At 47.8% G+C, this 19,671-nt stretch overlaps 1 protein-coding gene across 1 annotated transcript in view; it reads right to left on the minus strand.

Moving 5' to 3' along the window:
• The window catches only part of LOC147124952 (sodium/hydrogen exchanger 2-like), a 414,512-nt gene that overhangs the window by 206,994 nt on the left and 187,847 nt on the right, over nucleotides 1–19,671 (minus strand). The window contains exons 4-5 of the mRNA XM_085995231.1: nucleotides 10,334–10,551; nucleotides 8,794–8,990 (exon numbers count right to left, since the gene is read on the minus strand). Of these exons, the coding sequence (XP_085851357.1) occupies nucleotides 8,794–8,990; nucleotides 10,334–10,551 (415 nt within the window). The remainder of the gene's footprint in view (nucleotides 1–8,793; nucleotides 8,991–10,333; nucleotides 10,552–19,671) is intronic.

The following is a 19,671-nucleotide window of genomic DNA, read 5'->3' on the forward strand; positions in this document are numbered from 1 at the left end:
CTCCGGGACTGGGCCTGAGCGGCCGATTGCGTGAACAAAGGCCCTCCTCACCTGTCACGGAGTTGAAGTCTCCGAAAGCGGCCACGGTGCCCCGGGCCTCTTCCCCACGCATTCAGGAGGTGCGGGGAAGAGTGAGAGAGACAGACTGGGGGGGGGGAGAGTTAGACGCCGCCGCGCACCTGCTCCGCGGAGCTCCGTGACGCCACCGCCGCACCAGCCTTTACTAAGATGGCGGCGGGTAGCGGCGCTCGGCTGAGGCCCGCCCCTCCAGCCTTCACAAAGATTGCGGCGATCGGGGCCGCATGTTGACAGGGGCCGGGAGGTACCTAGCTGGGGCGTGGGTGCGGAGGAAAGGCCGAGGCTATGAGGCCTACCTGGAAAAATGGGGAAAGGTAGGAAAATTAATGAGATTAGATAAAAGATTTAGAAAGTAATTAACCTTTTTAAAAAAGAATATGGCCTAGAAATTCTCTTTGGGTGCGCCAGCTGGCGAGCGCCCAAAAGTTAGCGCTGAGCGCAGAGCCAGTTGCGCACGTCAGATATTCAGTTATTGCGCCCCAAGTCAGAACCGGGCGCTATTCCAGGGTGTGCCCGCCCCCACTTGGGGCGCTGAAACTGAATTTCAGCGCTCTAGGCGCCGCTGCGCCACCCGCTGCGGAGCGGCAGGCTGCGGTACTGCAGGCCTCCTCCTTCTCTTAAGGGGGAGGTGCCTGCAGCGGGGAGATCGCCGCTGGATAGTGCCGGCAAATGAGCCCGGCACCACGGAGAAGTGCCGGGTTCGCGGAAAGCAGCCGGCAATGCCGCGGGGGGGGCGGGTGTGGAGGAGGCCAGGGAAGGAGGTGCGGGCAGGCGGCCGCCGAAAAAGCGGCCAGCCGCACCTCCACCTTAAAGCGCCCCACTAAGGCGTACGGCCCCGTTTTCTGATCGCTGTTTGCGGCCGCTGTGGAAGAGGCAGCCGCAACTCAATATGGGGGTCGGGCCGGTAGCGGGGCAGTAGCGGGGCACTGCGCACACCGATGACGTCATCGGTGCCGGCGCAGCGCTAACGGCTACCGCCGCCATTACCGCTGCGCTGAATATCAGCGCAAACTCCTCTATTGGCGCAGAAGCCCTCTTTGAGCGGTAACTGGCCGCAAAGCTGGCAGCGCCTTACTGAATTTCTAGGCTTATGTGTTTTAAAAGCAACCTTTTTTTTAAAGACGCAGAGAAAGCGGGAAAAAGAAAGGAAGTTTGGAATCAAGATGGCGGCGACTCACCTCGGTTCAGAACGATAAGGCCCGCCCACACACGCACCGATTGGTCGACCATCAGGTGACCGAAGCGTAGGATTGGTCAATCGTCCCATCACTCGACCGTAGGAGGGCCCGGCCGCACGCGCCAGCAACCCGGCGTATGATTGGTCGACCTCGAGGTCACTCTATCGCTAATGAGCGGATAATGAGATGCTAATGAGCGGAATGTTAAACGTTTTTCAGATGCCGCGGGTGCGATTTTTGTCCGGCCGAAACGTAAATATGCTTACGACCGTTTCGGAACGGTAAGCTTTCTTTCGACGTAACGCACGCATAGGTACGCCCTATAACTTTCGAGCGCATAGCCGAACAGACGCACACGTGAAGACAGACAGACAGACAGACAGATAGACAGACAGACAGACAGAAGTATCCGTTTATATATATATATATAAGATAGAAGATGGATAGAATAGATAGAAGATAGATAGATATCAAATTCAAATTCAGATTCAAATCGCTTTATTGGCATGATGACAAGTTACATCTTATGTTGCCAAAGCATCGAAAAACATTCATGTTTGTACACAAAAATACAGATCTATCCATACAGTGTATAAACAGATATATCCCTGAGTGTATAAATATACATTCATATAATTTATATATACTCTTTTCTTATATTTAGTGGTTGTCCCTCTGTTTATGGCAAGCTGTAACATAGTGTGCCGCTAGTGTTGCACAATTTCTCTCTTCCCCTAGTAGGTATGGGAGTTTTTGGTCGTCATTCAAATTTCTGAATTCCGGGCATATTTTTGTGAATTTTGGGTAGAAATTCTCCCTTATGCCCAGATATTTTCTACAAGCTGTGAGGAAGTGCATCTCTGTCTCCACCACTCCCTGACTGCAGTGAGAGCATATCCTGTCCTCTCTTGGTAGCCGGGTCTGCCTGTGTCTACCTTTTTCGATCGCCAGGCTATGTTCACTAAGTCTGTACATTGTCAAGGTTTTTCTCAGTTTGCTATCCTTTAACATGGTCAGGTAATCAGCCATGTTGTATTGTCTGTTTAGGGCCAAGTAGCAATTGAGTTTGCTTTGGGTTTTTGTTGTTTCTGCCCAATATGACAGATATTTTTCCTTTTGCTTAGCGACGATTGTGTTGGGTCGAATTCTTTGTGTTACGCTGTCACTGTCCTGGGGCTGGTTATTGTTAGTAGTGTTAGTAGTTACTTCACTGAGTCCCAGGACTAGTTGACTGAGGGTATTCTTCTTTATGGTCCTCTCTTGGCATTTCAGGGCTTCGTAATGATAGCATTGGGGGTTGCTCATTTCTAGGTGTTTCCAAAATTTGGTGGCTCTTTTTTGGATAGTGATTATTAATGGATATTGGCCTAGTTCTGCCCTGCATGCATTGTTTACGGTTTTCCTTTGAGTCCGGAGGATACTTTTACAGAATTCTGCATGTAGGATCTCAATTGGGTGTTTGTCCCATTTTGCTAATTCTTGTTGTGTTAGCGGTTCCCACACCTCACTGCCATAGAGTGCAATTGGTTCAATTAATTGTTTGAAAATTTTGAGCCAAATGCTAATTGGGATTTCTATTTGGATTGATTTTTTAATGGCATAGAAAGCCCTTCTTGCTTTCTCTTTCAGTTCATTCACAGCCAAATGGAAATTTCCCATAGAACTGAATTTTAAGCCCAAGTATGTGTAGTTAGTGGTTTGTTCAATATTGGTTGTTCCTAGTGTGAAATTTATTTTGGGTCCCTGATGTCTGGATCTTTGCTGGAACACAAGGACTTTGGTTTTTTGGGGATTTATTGTCAGGGCCCAAGTCTGGCAGTACGACTCCAGCAGATCCAGGTTCTGCTGTAGACCCTCCTTAGTTGGTGACAGCAGAACCAGGTCATCTGCATAGAGGAGGAATTTAACCTTGGATTCATATAGGGTGAGGCCGGGTGCTGTAGATTGTTCAAGTAGTTTTGCCAATTCATTTATGTAAATATTAAAGAGTGTCGGTGAGATTGGCGAGCCCTGCGTCACCCCCCGCCCCTGTGGGAAGTATTTTGTTTGTTTGTCTCCAATTTTAACTGCACATTTGTTGTTTGTATACATTGATTTAATTACATCATATGTTTTTCCCCCTACCCCGCTTTCGATAAGTTTCAGGAATAAACCGTCGTGCCAGATGGAATCAAAAGCCTTCTGGAAATCTCTAAAGCATGCGTAGATTTTGCTTTTGTTTTGATGAACGTGTTTGTCAATTAGGGTCTGTAGGGTGAAGATATGAGCTGATGTTCTATAGTTTGGCAGGAATCCAATTTGGCTTTTACTCAAGACATTGTGCTCCTCAAGGAAGTTTATAAGTCTTTTGTTTATGATACTACAGAATACCTTCCCCAGGTTACTGTTTACACAGATGCCTCGATAGTTATTTGGGTCGACTTTGTCCCCACTTTTGTATATGGGCGTTATGAGTCCTTTGTTCCAGATATCAGGGAAGTAACCGACACTCAGAACCAAGTTGAAGAGTTTTAGGATAGCCAGTTTCATTTTATCGTCTGTGTGTTTAATCATCTCGCTTAGTATGCCGTCTGCCCCGCAAGCTTTTCCTGGTCGCAGGTCCTTGAGTTTTTCAAATAGTTCTTTTTCTGTTATTATGGAGTCTAGCGGGTTTTGGTTATCTTTAATGGCCATTTCGAGCTTTTCCAGTGTTTTGCATATTTGGTGTTGCTCTGGCCTTAGTTTGTTTTTCTGGTATAATTTTTCAAAGTGGTTTTCCCATGTGTCTCCATTTTGAATGGCCAATTCGTCGTGTTGTTTTTTGTGTAATGTATTCCAGTTGTCCCAGAAACAATTGGAATCAATGGATTCCTCAATGGAGCTGAGTGTATTCTTAATATACTGCTCTTTTTTGGTTCTGAGTGTGTTTCTGTATTGTGTTAGTGTCTGACAATAAGTAAGGCGTAATTCCTCGTTTTCTGGATGTCTGTGTTTTTGTTTTGATATTTTTCTAAGTTTTTTCCTCATGTTATGGCAATCTGGGTCAAACCATTTTTCATAATTTTTTGTTTTGGGTTTGTTCTTGCGAGCTTTCAAGTTTGACCTTGTTGCCAAATTATCAAAAATATTGTTTAGGTTATTCACTGCCCAGTTTACGCCTTCTTTATTGTGAATGTATATGTTACCCAGAAAGGTGTCCAAGAGAGCTTGAGTTGATTCATTGCTAATTGCTTTCTGGTATTTTTCCGTGCTGTTTTTGGCCCATCTGTACGATTTTTTGGTGTTGTACAGCTTACTGGGTTGTGTTTCTGTGTTGGTTGTTTCTGTCTTTTTAAGATACATAGTAATTTGACTGTGGTCTGACAGTGTTGTTTGTGGTTTGACTGTGAATGCTCTGAAAGAGGATGGGTCCAAATCCGTAATCATATGGTCTACGGTGCTGCAGCCAAGAGGTGAGCAATAGGTCGATCTTCCTAGGAGGTCTCCCATGAACCTACCATTGACAATGTACAGACCCAGGCTTCGACAGAGCTGCAGGAGCTGTTTTCCGTTGGTACTTGTCTGCTTGTCGCAGTTATGCCTGTATGGAAGGGAAGGGATATCGAAGTGGTTATTCCCAAATATGTAATTGTTTCCCTGATTATTGGTGAAGTCTGGTTCTTCGCCAGTTCTTGAATTGAGGTCACCACAGATCAACACGTTCCCCTGGGCCTGGAATTGTATAATTTCCCTCTCAATGTTGGAGAAGGTGTACACTTTAAAGTACAGGGATTCCATTGGGGGGATATAGAGTGCGCAAATGAAAACATCTTGGGTGTTAGAGATAATCCCCCTCTCAATTTTGAGCCACATGTGGTTTTCGCCCTTTTTTATAAATTTGATGCAATTCTTAAGCTCTGTTTTAAACCAAATCAGTATGCCTCCGGAGTCTCTGCCTTGGGTTACTCCTGGTAATTTATTGGAGGGGACCACCAGCTCTGTGTACCCTATATCTATCTATCTATATAAACGGATCTGTCTGTCTGTCTGTCTGTCCATCTGTCTGTCTGTCCTCCGGTGTGCGTCTGTCCGGCTATGCGCTCGAAAGTAATAGAGCGTACCTACGCGTGCGTTGCTTCAAAGGAAAGCTTACCTTTCCAAAACGGTCGTAAGCGTATTTACATTTCGGCCGGACAAAAATCGCGCCCGTGGTATCCAAAAAACGTTCAAAATTCCGCTCATTAGCATCTCATTATCTGCTCATTAGCAACAGAGTGACGTCGAGGTCGACCAATCATACGCCGGGTTCCTGGCGCGTGCGGGCAGGCCCTCCTACAGTCGAGTGATGGGACGATTGACCAATCCTACGCTTCGGTGACCTGACGGTCGACTATTCGGTGCCTGTGTGGGCGAGCTTTATCGTTCTGAACTGAGGTGAGTCGCCGCCATCTTGATTCCAAACTTTTCATTTCTTTTTCCCGCTTTCTGCGTGTTTCTTTTCAAATCTACATTTCCAGCAAAAAAAAAGTTTCTTTTAAAACACAAATTGTTTTTAAAAAAAGTTAATTAATTTGTAAATCTTTTGTCTAACCTTTATAATTCTTCTACCTTTCACCGTTTTTCCAGGCCCGGGGCCTAGGCTTCTCCAACTGCCAGCAGTGCAACTCTAGACCCAGGCTCCCGGCCTAGACAGAGAGAAACACTGGCAGAGGGCAGAGGGTGTGCTGCCTCAGCTCCATTCCCGAGGTCAGTAGGTGGGGAGGCTTCATAAGCAACTGGGGTAGGTCGCAAGCCCCGAATAATAATCTGAAGATCCTGTGTTTGCAGCTGAGGAAATTTCTTCTGCTGACAGCCCCAGGTTAACGGCAGCCATCTTTGTCAAGGAGGGCGAAAAGTTTCAGTGCGACGCCATTTTGATTCAGTGTGTAACAGAGTGCATGCGTGACCATCTTAGTACAGGAACATAGAGTGGGTGGGGCTTCTGTGCTCCAAATCTGTGTCTGTGACAGACAATCGACTGTGTGGGCGGGGCCTAATCTTTCCAACTGAAAAGCAAGCGGTGGCCATTGTTTGTGATAAAACACACTGAGGTGAGCACCCCTTTTCTAATAAAAAGATTGGTGAGGTTGTAAAGTGTATGTTATAGAAAGATTTACCAAAAATGTTTTATAAGTACAGGAAACTTTGTGCCATCCGGAGGTGAGCTATCCGGCAATCTGGAACCACCAGCAAAAATCAGCAGCTGTTTTTTATTCTTTTTTGTTTTTTTTTGCTTTGTTTGAACAGTCAAGCTGTGCAAGGTCTGTAGCTATAGCAACAGCTTTAGCTACAGAGATTTAGGGCCACACCTGAGTGTTTAGAAGCTGTTGCTAAGCAACAGTGTTTGTTGTTAAATACAGAGATAAGAATCTCCGTATCTCTCAACATTAACTCTGGAGAGTACTTGAGGCAAGGCAGCAGCTCGGTCCCGTGGGTGCCGGATAGCACAAAGTTTCCTGTACTTTAAGTTTATCTCCCCCCTCCCTTTCCACCCCCCACACCCCCCCACATCCTGTTCCCCCCCAACCCCCCTTCCCACCCGCCACACCGCCCACCCCTCTCCCCCCAGACAGGGTTTATTGTAAAGGAAATAGCCATATTCTAAGAGATACACCATCCTATGAACAGAATTTTGACTTTATTAAAACATGAAAACTGAGTTTAAAAATCTAAAAAGCCTCAATGACACGAGCTGTGTCAATGCAAGCTTCTGAGATAAGATGAAGTGTTAACGCAAAAGTTGTAAACACCACACAAGCTTTTGAAATGGGAATTGATTGATAATACTGAGACATAATGATTATAACCAATTAAGCCCATATTAAGAATTGAATGAAGAACTTTGTAAGAATGGCATCAAATAAATACTACTGTCATATTGTTTTATATAAGTTTTGAAACACCTATACAGCAGATAGGATTCTGAGAGTTGGCAGCTGAAATGACAGTAAGAATAGAAAATAATTCAATAGAGAATGACTAGTGATAATTAGCTTATATCAGCAGAAAACTCAAAGCTAAACCACTAAAAAAAGGTATAAAAATAGAGCTTTTCGGGTGGAAAGTCAGAAGTCGCTGGAAAGGGTAAACGATTCTCAACTTCAGAGGCAGGCTCTGTAAGTTTTTAACTCATGAGTCTCAGGGATCAAAAAGTACTCTTATTTGATTTTGGTGGATATTCTGGATTAGAAATAATAATAAGAAATGTATAAATGCATGAAGTTAAGATTTGAGAATAAGGATCTCTGAGAATAAGAATTGTAAGCTAATTGTATTTTGAACTGTTAAAAGTCACGATTGACTCATCAGCTGTTAACTGTATGTCGGCTCTTAAATAAATCTATATATTTTTAGAATTGTCTCAAATAGTATTTCTGTATCAAACTCGCAAACTCAATCTCTGTACAATTTTTTGTAAGGAGTTGCAGAATTCTAGGGGGGTTTTCTGGACCCTCATAATATCCGGAACGTTACAGTCTAGTTAAACTTATTAAAAGTGCTATCTGGAAGATGGTAACATCTTCAAGTCATTCCTTTCCGTTAGAGAGAGATAGCCTGGACCTTTAGACCCAATTAGGCGTCTTATAGAATTTGGCTATCTCTAACTTTAGTTGAAGGCGAACGTCTGGGGAATACGCCTGATCTGGGGTAGCCCAAAAAGGGCTAGGGCTAGTAATAATCCCTTCATTATAACAGGCTGGTCCTGCTCCGCCAGATTACCACCGGCTGGTGAAGACGAGAATCTACTGCTGTGGCTTTTATAGTCACATGGCAATATTGACTGCATTTCAAAAGTAATCCATTGGTTGTAAAGCCAAGGGCATCCTGAGGATATAATAAGATGCAATATAAGTAGAAGTTAGTTCCTTTGAACTACTGATCCAGCTTACTTTTAGCTATACCAACTGAGGAGGCAACTGAGGAAGCATCTGTATATAGAAGATATAAAGTAGCATAGAAAAGATATATCTGGAACATTATTCAAAGTAAGCCATGACAGTAGGGCAAGGGAGCATATGTTCCAACCAATGTAAAGTAAATGAGTACTGATGTCATTATGAATCTCTTCATACAAAGGGTAATCACTTTGAATAGACATCTGTACAGAGGGTGTGGAAGTAAAAATCTTAAACATTAAAGACCCAGTTGCATGCTGTGCTGGTGAATCTTTAGTTTTTCATTCTAGTTATATGCACTCAAATGGGCCAGGTGACCTTCCTTGTTTGCACCTAGCTTGTAATTGCTGTAATATTGGGGGATTTTTCACCATTCCTGTGTATGAGCCATGGGCTATAAGAATGGGCTGGCCCAGGGAGCAATGAATTCACTGCGGCTACCAGGGTCAAAGTTTAATGCAGATGCTTGTTTGTGGGGGATATACAGAGCCATTAATTGAGAATGATACCCATTGTTGCTATGGTGCATTAGCCGTACCCGATGTGACATCACAGAAGAAGGGATCAGAAATATTTCTAAAGTCAAGGTGACAAACAGCAAATTTATTTAATGGCTTGACATTAGTAGAAAAATCCCTGCTTACCTGAACAAAGACTGTAAAAAAGATGACCACTATTGTAGCTGTGGTGAACAGTTTCTTCTGAGGGAAGTTTGGAAGTAAGAAAACAAGGGAGAAACAGATTGCTCCTCGCAATCCACCATAGGCTATGATGAACTGGTCCTTTCTCGTTACGACATTCACACGGAACTTATTCACAATGAATGTCAGGAAAATGACACCTGAAAACAATAACAAAAGAGAAATCTGTTACCAGACATTGGTTGCGCTTTGTTCTACTAGAAAATCATGGGATGATAAAATTGAGGAAATGAAATTCTTCTTCTTTCATTGGTCCCTAAAATGCAGTTTGATTATCTTATCAGGAACAGGCTTTTGTTATCTGGTTCTTGAAAATGGAGTTTTCCAAACTTGCTTTTTCAATTAATATTGGCATTAGGAAAAGCATTATAACTGATCTGAAATCACATCTACCAAACAAGATATAGTCTCTCATTCTTAAAATCTGCCTGAATGTCATGCTAAGATAATTGTAAATCTATTCACAATTAGAGAACAGGTTTGCTTCACACATTGTCCTGTGCAAGTTGAGCCTCCGCACTCTACGCACAAAGTCTTGCTTGAGAGGAAGGTTGGGCGTGGAGAAGGGATCCTTCACTCCATCAGCAACAGTCCCAATCTCCTGATAATTCCTCACAAAATTTATCTCATGATGTATACTGTGTTTTTTGAGCACATATTAATTTTTCCGGTACTATACCTTTCTGTTCCCTCTACAAAATGCTGCTAAAATATATATTTGTATTGCACTGGTTAGATCATGCCAATTATCTTAGGATTACAAATTTGTAGAGTACAAATTCATTCAACATTATAATGACTGAAAGAAAATCGGCACTTGAGAGAAAACTGATTCCTTTCTGAAGTGAACATCATGTTGCCAGAGCACTGTGGCATCCCAATTGCTGCATACGAGTGGGATATGGGATCGAAGCCCATGAATATCCCCGTGGCGAGATCCCAATCAGGGCAATGCCACACAAAGTGAGGCAACAGCCACAGGAATTGGCATTTCCACACGCGGAGAAAAGTAAAATCAGCGGCTTTCTTATCTCCATATTGCTCTCTCATTAGGGTTGCCAACCCTCCAGGGTTGTCCTGGAGTCTCCAGGAATTGAAGATCGATCTCCTGGACATTGCTGCCAGCAACCCCGGAGGAAAATCGTTGGGGCATTATAAAAATATATATATCTTTTTTATTTTCTTTGACCACATTTCCTTATTAGTTTTAAAAATATTGGAGATGGGGGGAAAAAAGGCCGTTTGACTGGACAGGACGGTTGGAGGCTGGAGTTCATGTGATGGAATCTCCAGGAATACATCCAACCAGAGTTGGTGACCCTATCTCTTGTACCTCTCAAAGGTCACCACTGGAGTGTCTTAGTTTCATTGCCAAGCCTTCTGTGCGCCCTTCTTGGCTGGGGAATATTATGGGATATGCGTGGGGGCGGGGGGGAAGGGTGAGCAAGTTATTGAAAAGAGAGAGAAAATAAATTCTAATTACCAACTGCTCTCCAGACAAGGCAAAATATCATTGTGAAACATACATAGGGCCAACTCCATTCGTGCTTGTCCCCAATAGTGGAAACACCGAGGAAAATAAAGATGAGGGTCTCACTCACACTGCTCCACATCTTCATGAAGTATTTGATTGTAGTGTGAGACTTCTGAGAGATATTAGCCTCCACATAGCGTTTCATGCTCATAGAGCAAGCTATAATTCTGAAAGAGACATTTACATAATATTAATTGAACCCTATGAGGAATAATCAGGACTTTCCCTTATCAATACAATTGGCATTATCAATATAAAAGCAAAATACTGCGGATGTAGTAAAACAGAAAATGCTCAGCATCTGTGAAGAGAGAAACAAAGTTAATGGCCCAGAAATTCGGGTCTCCATGGGTGAGTACGCACGGGGTACTCACCCGTAGGCCCAATGGAAGTGCCGGTTTCTTGCACGCACTGCGCATGCGCGGGAAACCGGCATTTCCGTTCCCCTGAAAGCAGGGGTTAAGAGGTGAAACGCGTGCGCAGGGGAGGCTGCACGTGCGCATCAAACTTCGTTTATTTTACAGTTTTCCCGGGAAGGTAAGTCTGCAGAATTTAGAAATGTAAAAAGCAGGTATAAGGCCTGCTTTTTACAAGTGGTGAATTAATTAAAATTAAAACATTTTTCCCACAGGTTTATTATTTTTAAATACTTTAAAGCAAGGTAAGTTTATTTTTAGCCCCGTTAGAAAATAAAATTATTTTTTTCAAAAATTTAAATTATTGTTTAAAATAGTTATTTCATTTAATTTATAGTTTATTTAAAAAATGTGATTTAAAAAAAAATGTATTTGAAGATTTGGTGATGTTGTGTAAGAAGAAGGGGCCCGTAGTATTTCTAAGTTTGACAGCACTTCCTGTCAGACTTATGAATGGAGCATTCCCTGCTCCGATTGGCTCACCATGGCCCACGTGATCCCAGGGGACGCATCAAACTAACTGCGCCCCTGGGATATGCAAGCACTGTGCGCCGGCAGCTGGACCAGGCCCCGGATCGGAATTCCACGGGGGCCCACAGCGCAACGGCCGGCACGCAAGGTAAGTGCAGGTCGGGGGCTTGCACCCGCGTGAAGCCCCCGACCCGAATTTCTGGGCCAATGTTTCCGATCGATGCCCTTTCGTCAGCCAGTTCTGACAAAAGGTCATCGACCTGAAATGTTAATATTGTTTCTCTCTCCACAGATGCTGCCTGACCTGCTGAGCATTTTCTGTTTTTATTTGGCATTATCAATGCCTGGGTTGCAATTGCTTTAAAGCATTCTTAACCTGCATTCCTGTTTTCAGTATCTGCATTGCCTGTTTATTAGAAGAGCCCATGTTAATATAACGTTCTTGTATCAATAGCTGTCTGAGTTGGTGAACTAGATCTCTTCCAGAAAACCGACTGAAGAATCTATTGTAATAAACCCTAAATCCAGGAAATCTGAATGGGTCTTAGTGCAGTTGCAGTAAAGAAAAAATAAATAACTTGCATTTATATAGCTCCTTTCACGACCTCAGGACATTCCAAAGCACTTTACAGCCAATGAAGTACTTTTGAAGTGTAGTCACTGTTGTAATATTGGAAACGCGGCAGACAATTTGCGCACAGCAAGGCCCCACAAACAGCAATGTGATAATGACCAGATAATCTGTTTTTTGTTATGTTGGTTGAGGGATAAATATTGGCCAGGAAACCAGGCAGAACTCCCCTGCTCTTTTTCAAAATAGTGCCATGAGATCTTTTACGTCCACCCGAGAGGCCAGGCAGGGCCTTGGTTTAATGTGTCGTCCGAAAGACAGTGCAGCACTCCCTCAGTACTGCACTGGAGTGTCAGCTGAAATTGTGCTTCAGTCTCTTGGGTGGGGCTTGAACCCACAACCTCCTGACTCAGAGGCAAGAGTGCTACCCACTGAGCTACGGCTGACAGTATTTTGGAAGACTATCCTTTCATTTCTGACCAGAGCTTTAATCCATCGAAGACTGACAAGATAAGATCTTCCCACACTCTGCTGACTATGGATCCCAATTGAAATACTTACTCGACCCAGTTCCAAGCGGGCATTGTTCCACACTGCAAAACTGGCTGGCAGTGAATTAGCTATCTCATTCAGGTCGCAAGGATAACTAGGGTGGGAAATTCACGTAAAGATACGCTGTTAGGAGAGAATTGAGGTAGTCTTGCAGTGCACTTGTGCCACAAGTTGACTGCCTGTATAAAGCTGTTTCAGCTTTTCACAAACACTAAACTGGTGGAGTGTAAGTTGGGTGTTAAGGCCCGAAGTGACAGTGAAGTGAAGTGAAGCGAAGCGAAACTACCTCCTCCAGGCAGTCTCACTCCTCTTCACTCTGGTGTCAGGTTGGGCCCTGACTCTGGATTCAGGCCACATTTATACCGTCAGTGCAGCGTCAGTGCAAAGTGAAACCGCTTCATACTGGTGCTATAGTTATCCTTGCTCTTCAGCTGCCCTGGGAATGCTCGAAGTGTGGCATCTTGATGAGCATGAAATTCACTTCATATTCTAATTTTTGAAAAATAATTCTAGGACAAAGAGGCAACAAACCTCTTTTACTATAAATTTCTGAATGGATAACATTATTTGTCACAATATAACCTTGAATTAGCATAACGTTTTGAGAATGTTCATCAATGTGAGCAGGCACTTGCTTGCATGTCAAAAATATCATGTTGTAAAAGTGAGTAATGCCATGCCATTCACTGTTTACAACCCTGTAAGACATACACAGCTGCCTAATGAGCCAAAATGTTACACTGAAGAAGATAGGGGGAAAAATTCAGTTGCTTTGCGCCTCCCATTAGTGCTCTAAGAGGGCGCTACCGGGGCGCTAAGCAACTAGCGCCCGGGTGGGGTGCCGCCAAAGCCTCCTGCAAAATTCAGCGGGAGGTTAGCGGCAGCGGTAACCGGTGGCGCCCCATGGTGCTGCGCCACCAGCGATGACATCATCGCCGTGCGCAGCGCCCCATTTGCGCCCCGGCCGCGATCTTTGGGAGCGCCCCCTGAATTACCGCCAGACTCTATGTCCAACTGGGCCAGGGGGGGCCTACCTGCGGCTGGGGAGGCGCTATTTAAAGGCGAGGTGCGGGGCGGCCAATTTTGCTGCTGGCCGCCTGCCAGCACCTGCCTCTGCTCCCATCCCCGGCCTCCTTACCCAACCCCCCGCAGAGTGCCGGCTGCGCTCCATGAGCCTGGCACTCCTCTTGAGTGCCGGGCTCTTTTGCCGGCACTTCTATCCCCGGGGGCCCAGCTGTGCCCCGGGTCGCGCTGCGCAAGGCTCCTCCCCTTTAAGAAGGGGAGGAAGGCCTGCAATACCGCGGCGCGACGTGCTGCGATATTCCCTTGTAGCGCCCCAAGAGGGAGGCAGGGTGCTTTCAGTAGCGCCACGCTTCCCTCTTGGGGCGCTACCACTCAATTTCCATCGCGGGGGTGCCAATTTATCCGGGGCGTTAAAAGTAGCGTCCCAACGAAGTTAGCACCCCAAAGGGGTCGCTACTCAATTTTTAGCTCATAGTTTATTAAGGAGACTAAAACTATTGCAGTTTCAAAGCTGCCAAAGACAGTCAATGACCGGCCCAATAATACTTTAGAATGATATCGAAAAAAAAACTTGTTGGTTTGCATCAGAACACTAAAGAGTGGATACTTTGAACACAACAATGGTTTTGGAAACCTAAACTGTGATATTACACTGTGGGATACCAGAGTACATGTTCATCTGAAATTCTTCTCTCGATTATTATAGCAGAGGCATTAACCTGTTGAAAGTTAATGGTCCAGAAATTCTGGTCGGAGGCTTCCCGTGGGTGCAAGCCTCCGACCTGCACTTACCTAGTGCGCCGGCCGTTGTGCTGTGGGATTCCGATCCTGGGCCTGCTCCAACTGCCGGCGCGCAGTGCTTGCGTATTCCAGGGGCGCAGTTAGTTCAAAGCGTCCCTTTGGATCACATGGGCCATGGAGAGCCAATGGTAGCAGGGAATCTGTATTCATAGATTTGACAGGAAGAGCTGTCAAATCTATGAATACAATTCAGCCCCAAAACATAACTAAAACTTCAAATAAATTTTAAAAAATCACATTTTTAAAATAACTATAAATTACATAAAATAACTATTTTAAACAATAATTTAAATTTTTGTAAAAGTTAATTACAGTTTCTAATGGGGCTAAAAATAAACTTACCTTTCTTTAAAGTATTTAAAAATAATAAACCTGTGGAAAAAATGTTTTAATTTTACTTAATTCACCACTTACCTTATTAAAAGCAGGCCTTGCGACTGCTTTTTAAAAGCATAGCTCCTGGAGACTTACCCTCCTGGAGAAATCTGCAAAAAAAACGGAAGTTCCAGGCGTACGCGCTGCCTCTCCGGCGCACGCGCTCGACCTGTGAACCCCTTCCTTAAAGGGAACGGAAGTTCCAGTTTCCCGTGCATGCACAGTGCATGCACGAAACCGGCACTTTCATTGGGCCTACGCATGAGTACCCAGTGCATACTCACCCGTGGAGACCCGAATTTCTGTCCCAATGGTTTAGTCCTTTGGTTAAAGTAGCAGAGAGAGAGAGGTCTCCTACGAGCCAAATTCTGCTTCCTGCAACAAAAAGGTCTGGGATGTTCGACTACCGCAGTATGAAGGCATCATGACAGTTCCTAGGGAATCAGGCGCAGACCTGCATGCAACTCTTTTTGTGGTTGCAAACCAGCTGCGCATTGATGGACAAATATCCCTTGTGGTTATAAAAACTCCTGGTTGCTGTGGCGGTGCTCGGATTGCCACATGTGTGCAGTCAATGGCACCCTGTACTTGTGGGAAGCCAGTCAGAGAGGCGGATCCGAGTGCTTGCCATCACAGGGGAAGCTTACATAACTCCCGGCCCTGACAAACAATCCATCCATCACCTGCCTTATGCATTTATGTGCATCCTACTGGGAGATCCTGGATATGTCACTGGTAGCGCCCTGGAACGATCCAGAGGTGAAAACATTGAGGGCAGTGGTGACTTTCACAGCCACTGGTAATGCATGGCCAGCAGGTCCAGCAGGGAGCAGGTCTTCCTGTAGGAGATGGCTGATGTCTGCCACCACCTGACGTGACAACCTCAGCCTGTGGAAGCACTGCTCTTCGGAGAGCTCAAGGGAGCTGAGCCTCAGGCTCGGATGTGAACAGGGACGGGTTGCGTAGGTTGAGAGGCGGAGTTTTGGATGGGAAATTCAGGTTTCCCTGCATGCTGGGGAGTTTTAACTCCACCATGTGCGTCTTTTCTACTTGACAGTTGCCCTGCCCGGAAGTCCGCCTGATTGACAGGCTTGGCTTCCAATCAAGTGGGGAGAACTCCGGAGCAGGCCGCAGGCACAGGTAGGGAGCCTACAGCTGTTGCTGGGAGCGTAGGGGTGTACGTCCGATCCCCGATCCCGGAGGGAATCCAATCCCCGACCCGGGGGGATATTCAATCCTGGGAGCGGGGGTGTCCAATCCCCGACCCCGGGGGTCTTTGTATGGGGGAGGCTCTGATTGGGGGTGAGCTTGGATGCTGGGAGGAAACACTCCTGCTCCTCCTGGCCCACAAGCAGTGTTGTAAAGGCACTTACTTTCTTGTCAAAGCTGTCCTCGCCTCCCTTCAGCTGTCGGGTTTCCCAAGGCCTGGGAAACCTGGCCAGCCACTGTTAAACTGACAAAGCAAGTTAAATCAGAGGCTGCCAGCCTTATTAAAGTACTTAAATAGCCAACCGTCTCCTGGGAGCGGGTTGGCTGCCCGCCCCTTGTCCCGCCTCCGTTAAACCCGGAAGCCCTGGCAGCGAATGTCAGTAGCGCCCCCTGACTTACCGCCGGATGCTATGTTCGACAGGGTCAGGGGGTGTATGAGTGGCCGGGGCAGTGATATTTAAAGGGGAGGTGCTGGCCGGTCATTATTGTTGCTGGCCACCTGCCAGCACCTGCCCCTTTGCCATCCCCGGCCTCCTGTGCAGCACTCTACCCCGCGGGGTGCCGGCTGCGCTCTGTCAGCGTGGCACTCCTCTTGAGTGCTGGGTTCTTTTGCCGGCACTCCGATCCCTGGTGGCCCAGCTGGGCCCCAGGTTGCTCTGTGCTAGTCCCCTCCCCTTTACTGGTAGCGCAGCGCGACCAGTGAATTTCGGAAGTGGGGCGCCAACTTTTTCAGGGCGCTAAAAGAAGCGCTCTGGCGAAGTTAGCGCCCCAAAGTGGGTGCGCCCGAATTTTTCGCCAAAATACCTTGCTAAAGATCACAGGCCTAGAAATTCAGTATAGCCACTTTTGGGGCGGTAAAGTCGGGCAGCCGCTAAAGTTTGCGCCCGGCGCAAAGTCGCGCCCCCTTCGGCGATATTCAGTCGCATCACCCCAAGAGGTTGCTGCTGCGCTAAAACAGGCGATGCACGACTATCTTTAGGCGCTAAGCCGGCGGTGCTGAGCGATACCCCCGAGGCCGGGCGCAGCGCAGGTGCGGCGAGTTGTTGATTGGCGGCAGGCACTCTGGCGCCAGTCAGCTCTTAAAGGGGGAGGGTGGATTTGTTTGCCTGCCACGCCCTGCACACTGCAGCCCTCAACCTAGGCCTGACCACTTCTGCTTCATCTGCGCAACGCCCAGGGCTATGGAGAAGGCCAGGGAGAGAGCGCAGCGCTTCAGCGACGGTGACCTGAGGCTGCTGGTTGGCGGAGTGGAACGCAGGCGCCATGTTCTGTTCCCAGAAGGTCGCAAGAGGCCGCTGCCCAGCGCCTACCGGAAAGCCTGGAGGGAGGTCTCAAACAGGGTGTCTTCCAACAGCGTGGTTGCCAGGACTCCTGTGCAATGCCGGAAGAAGTTCAACGACCTCACTCGGGTTGTCAGGGTGAGTACCCTTTCCAGTGTCCTCCTCATCCCTGCATGTGCACCTCACTTTATGGGCAAAGGGACCTGAAAGCCCTAATGGCCAGCCCTCATCCAGCAGCTATGGGACTGGCATGACAATCACTTGCACATTCAGCACTTTACACACTGTACAAGCTATTCGACCATGGGAGGCATTGCAGACAAGATCAGGGCTTCACACCGTGCAAGCTATTCGACCATGGGAGGCATTGCAGACAAGATCAGGGCTTCACACCGTACAAGCTATTCGACCATGGGAGGCAGTGCAGACAAGATCAGGGCTTCACACTGTACTTAGAGGCCGTCCTTTCTCTTGCAGGCCAAGGTGGCGCACAACCGGCAGAAACTATTTGACACCGGGGGAGGCAGTCCTGACGTAAAAGAGCTCTCCGACCTCGACCAGCATGTGGAGCGCATTATGGCATGCCGGCTGATTGGCCCCGTCGCCAGTGGAGATGCCGACCCTGTTCTGGGCACCAATGGTAAGGGCATCACCTTTTTGACTTCGCTCGTTCCACTTGCGCCTCAGATCAGTATCCTTTGCCACTGTCCGACCAATGCAGTGAATGGCACCACTCATGCCTCCCTCGCTGCCGCCCTGTCCTCACTCTAAAGCTACTCTTGTGCCTTCCTGCTTTCAGATGGTGAATCGCCAGGTGAGGAGGCGGGCCCTCAAGCTGCCACTGTCAGCGCTTCGGAATACGAGGAGGAGGAAGAGGAAGCCGGCCCATCAGTGCCACCCTCAGCCGCGCCAGCCCATGGCGATGTAGGGGACACGTCTTCCCTGGAGGGGAGCCGGGGGGAAGGGTCGGAGGAGAGTGAAGCTCCGGGGCCCAGCGGCCTGCAGCAACGCGGGAGGGGTGGGGAAGCTCGGCGGACTTCTCCCCAGAGGGTGAGTGCGGCCTCCAGTCCTGCGACGGTCAGCGCAGAGGAGGTGCGGCTCCTGGAGGAAATGGCCGTCCAGGCTGAGCGCAGGCACAATGAGCTCATGGCTGCAGTGGCAAGGATGCCTGACTCCATTGAGTCTTTGTCAAGGAGTGTGCAGCAATTTGGAGCAGCACAGGCCAGGAGTCTGCAACAATTCAGTGCAGCACAGGCCAGGAGTCTACAGGACTTCGCGGCAGCACAGGCGGCTTCGAGCCAAGTGCTCAGTCGTGCCGTCCATTCACTGGCTGTTGTCATGCGGACACAGACCAGGGCCACACGGGCACTAACTGCTGCCACCCTCGCTGGATCAGCCAGGCATCACCAGGGCACTCGCCGCGCAGCAGCAGCCCAGCAGTCTGTTCTTCAGCTGTTTGCTGCGCATGCTGCAGTGCTGGCCCGTGCGAGTGCCAATGTCTCAGGCGACCAGCAAGCACCTGCGATCTGCCAGGTAGGCACCATTCCTGCAGCCGACACTGCCACTCCGCCATTGCAGCTGCCACGAGCCGCTGGACAGACTGCTGCCGCCCAGCCAGAGTTGGAGCAGTCAGCAGCCGGCCACTCCAAGGCCAGAGCTGGTGCAGGCCGACCCCCAAGGGCATCTGCCGTCTCGCCATCTGCCCCTCAGCAGCCTTCCCCCAGCCTTGCTGCAGCCACTGGGCTCCCATTGAGGAGGAGCTGCAGGGTGGGCAGGGGCCAGGCAAGGATGCGAAAGGCATCGCCCTCGCAGGGCAAATAGTAGAAGGTATGCACAAATGCCTGGTGCTTTTTGTATGGCCGAGATTGATGTAGTTGTGTTTTTGTAAGGCCGAGACTGGTGTCTTTCTTTCTTTTTGTAAGGCCGAGACTGGTAGTTTTGTGTTTTTGGAGGGGGCGTCTCCACATGAGGATGTAATGTGGGAAGGGCAGAGGTTTGCAATAAATTATTGTTCTTAAATTGCACTGTACATGGTTTTTTTGTAAAGTCCGGGTTGCCCTGCTCGGCTGAGGGCTTGTGGAGCGGCTACATTCATCTGCTGACATTGGCACAAGCCATTCCCTGAGAGGGGGCCTAGAACCGACGTTCAATAAGCCGGCGACGGGCGGCCCTTGCACTTTCTGCCTCCCTCCTGTGCTGGTCCTCCTCCTCCTCCTCCTCCTCAGGTGGTCCTCCAATGTCTGGTGGCAGTGGCTGAGTCCTGCGGATAGCCAGGTTGTGCAGCATGCAGCAAACGACCACGAAATGGGAGACTCGCTCCGGCGAATATTGTAGGGCTCCACCGGAACGATCCAGACAGCGGAACCGTTGCTTCAGGACGCCGATTGTTTGTTCGATGATGTTCCTGGTCGCTTGATGGCTATCGTTGTATCCCTCTTCAGCAGGGGTGCTGGGCGCACGGAGCGGGGTCATCAGCCAGGTACACAAAGGATAGCCTTTGTCCCCGATAAGCCATCCTCGTGGGTGAGGCTGTGCCTGGAACATGTCTGCCACAGAAGTCTGTCGCAGGATGAAGGCATCGTGGCTGCT

Source organism: Somniosus microcephalus, chromosome 1 (genome assembly GCF_052327205.1).
Source record: "Somniosus microcephalus isolate GS21.2 chromosome 1, FLI_Smic_1.0, whole genome shotgun sequence".
In the NCBI taxonomy this organism is placed as follows: domain Eukaryota; kingdom Metazoa; phylum Chordata; class Chondrichthyes; order Squaliformes; family Somniosidae; genus Somniosus; species Somniosus microcephalus.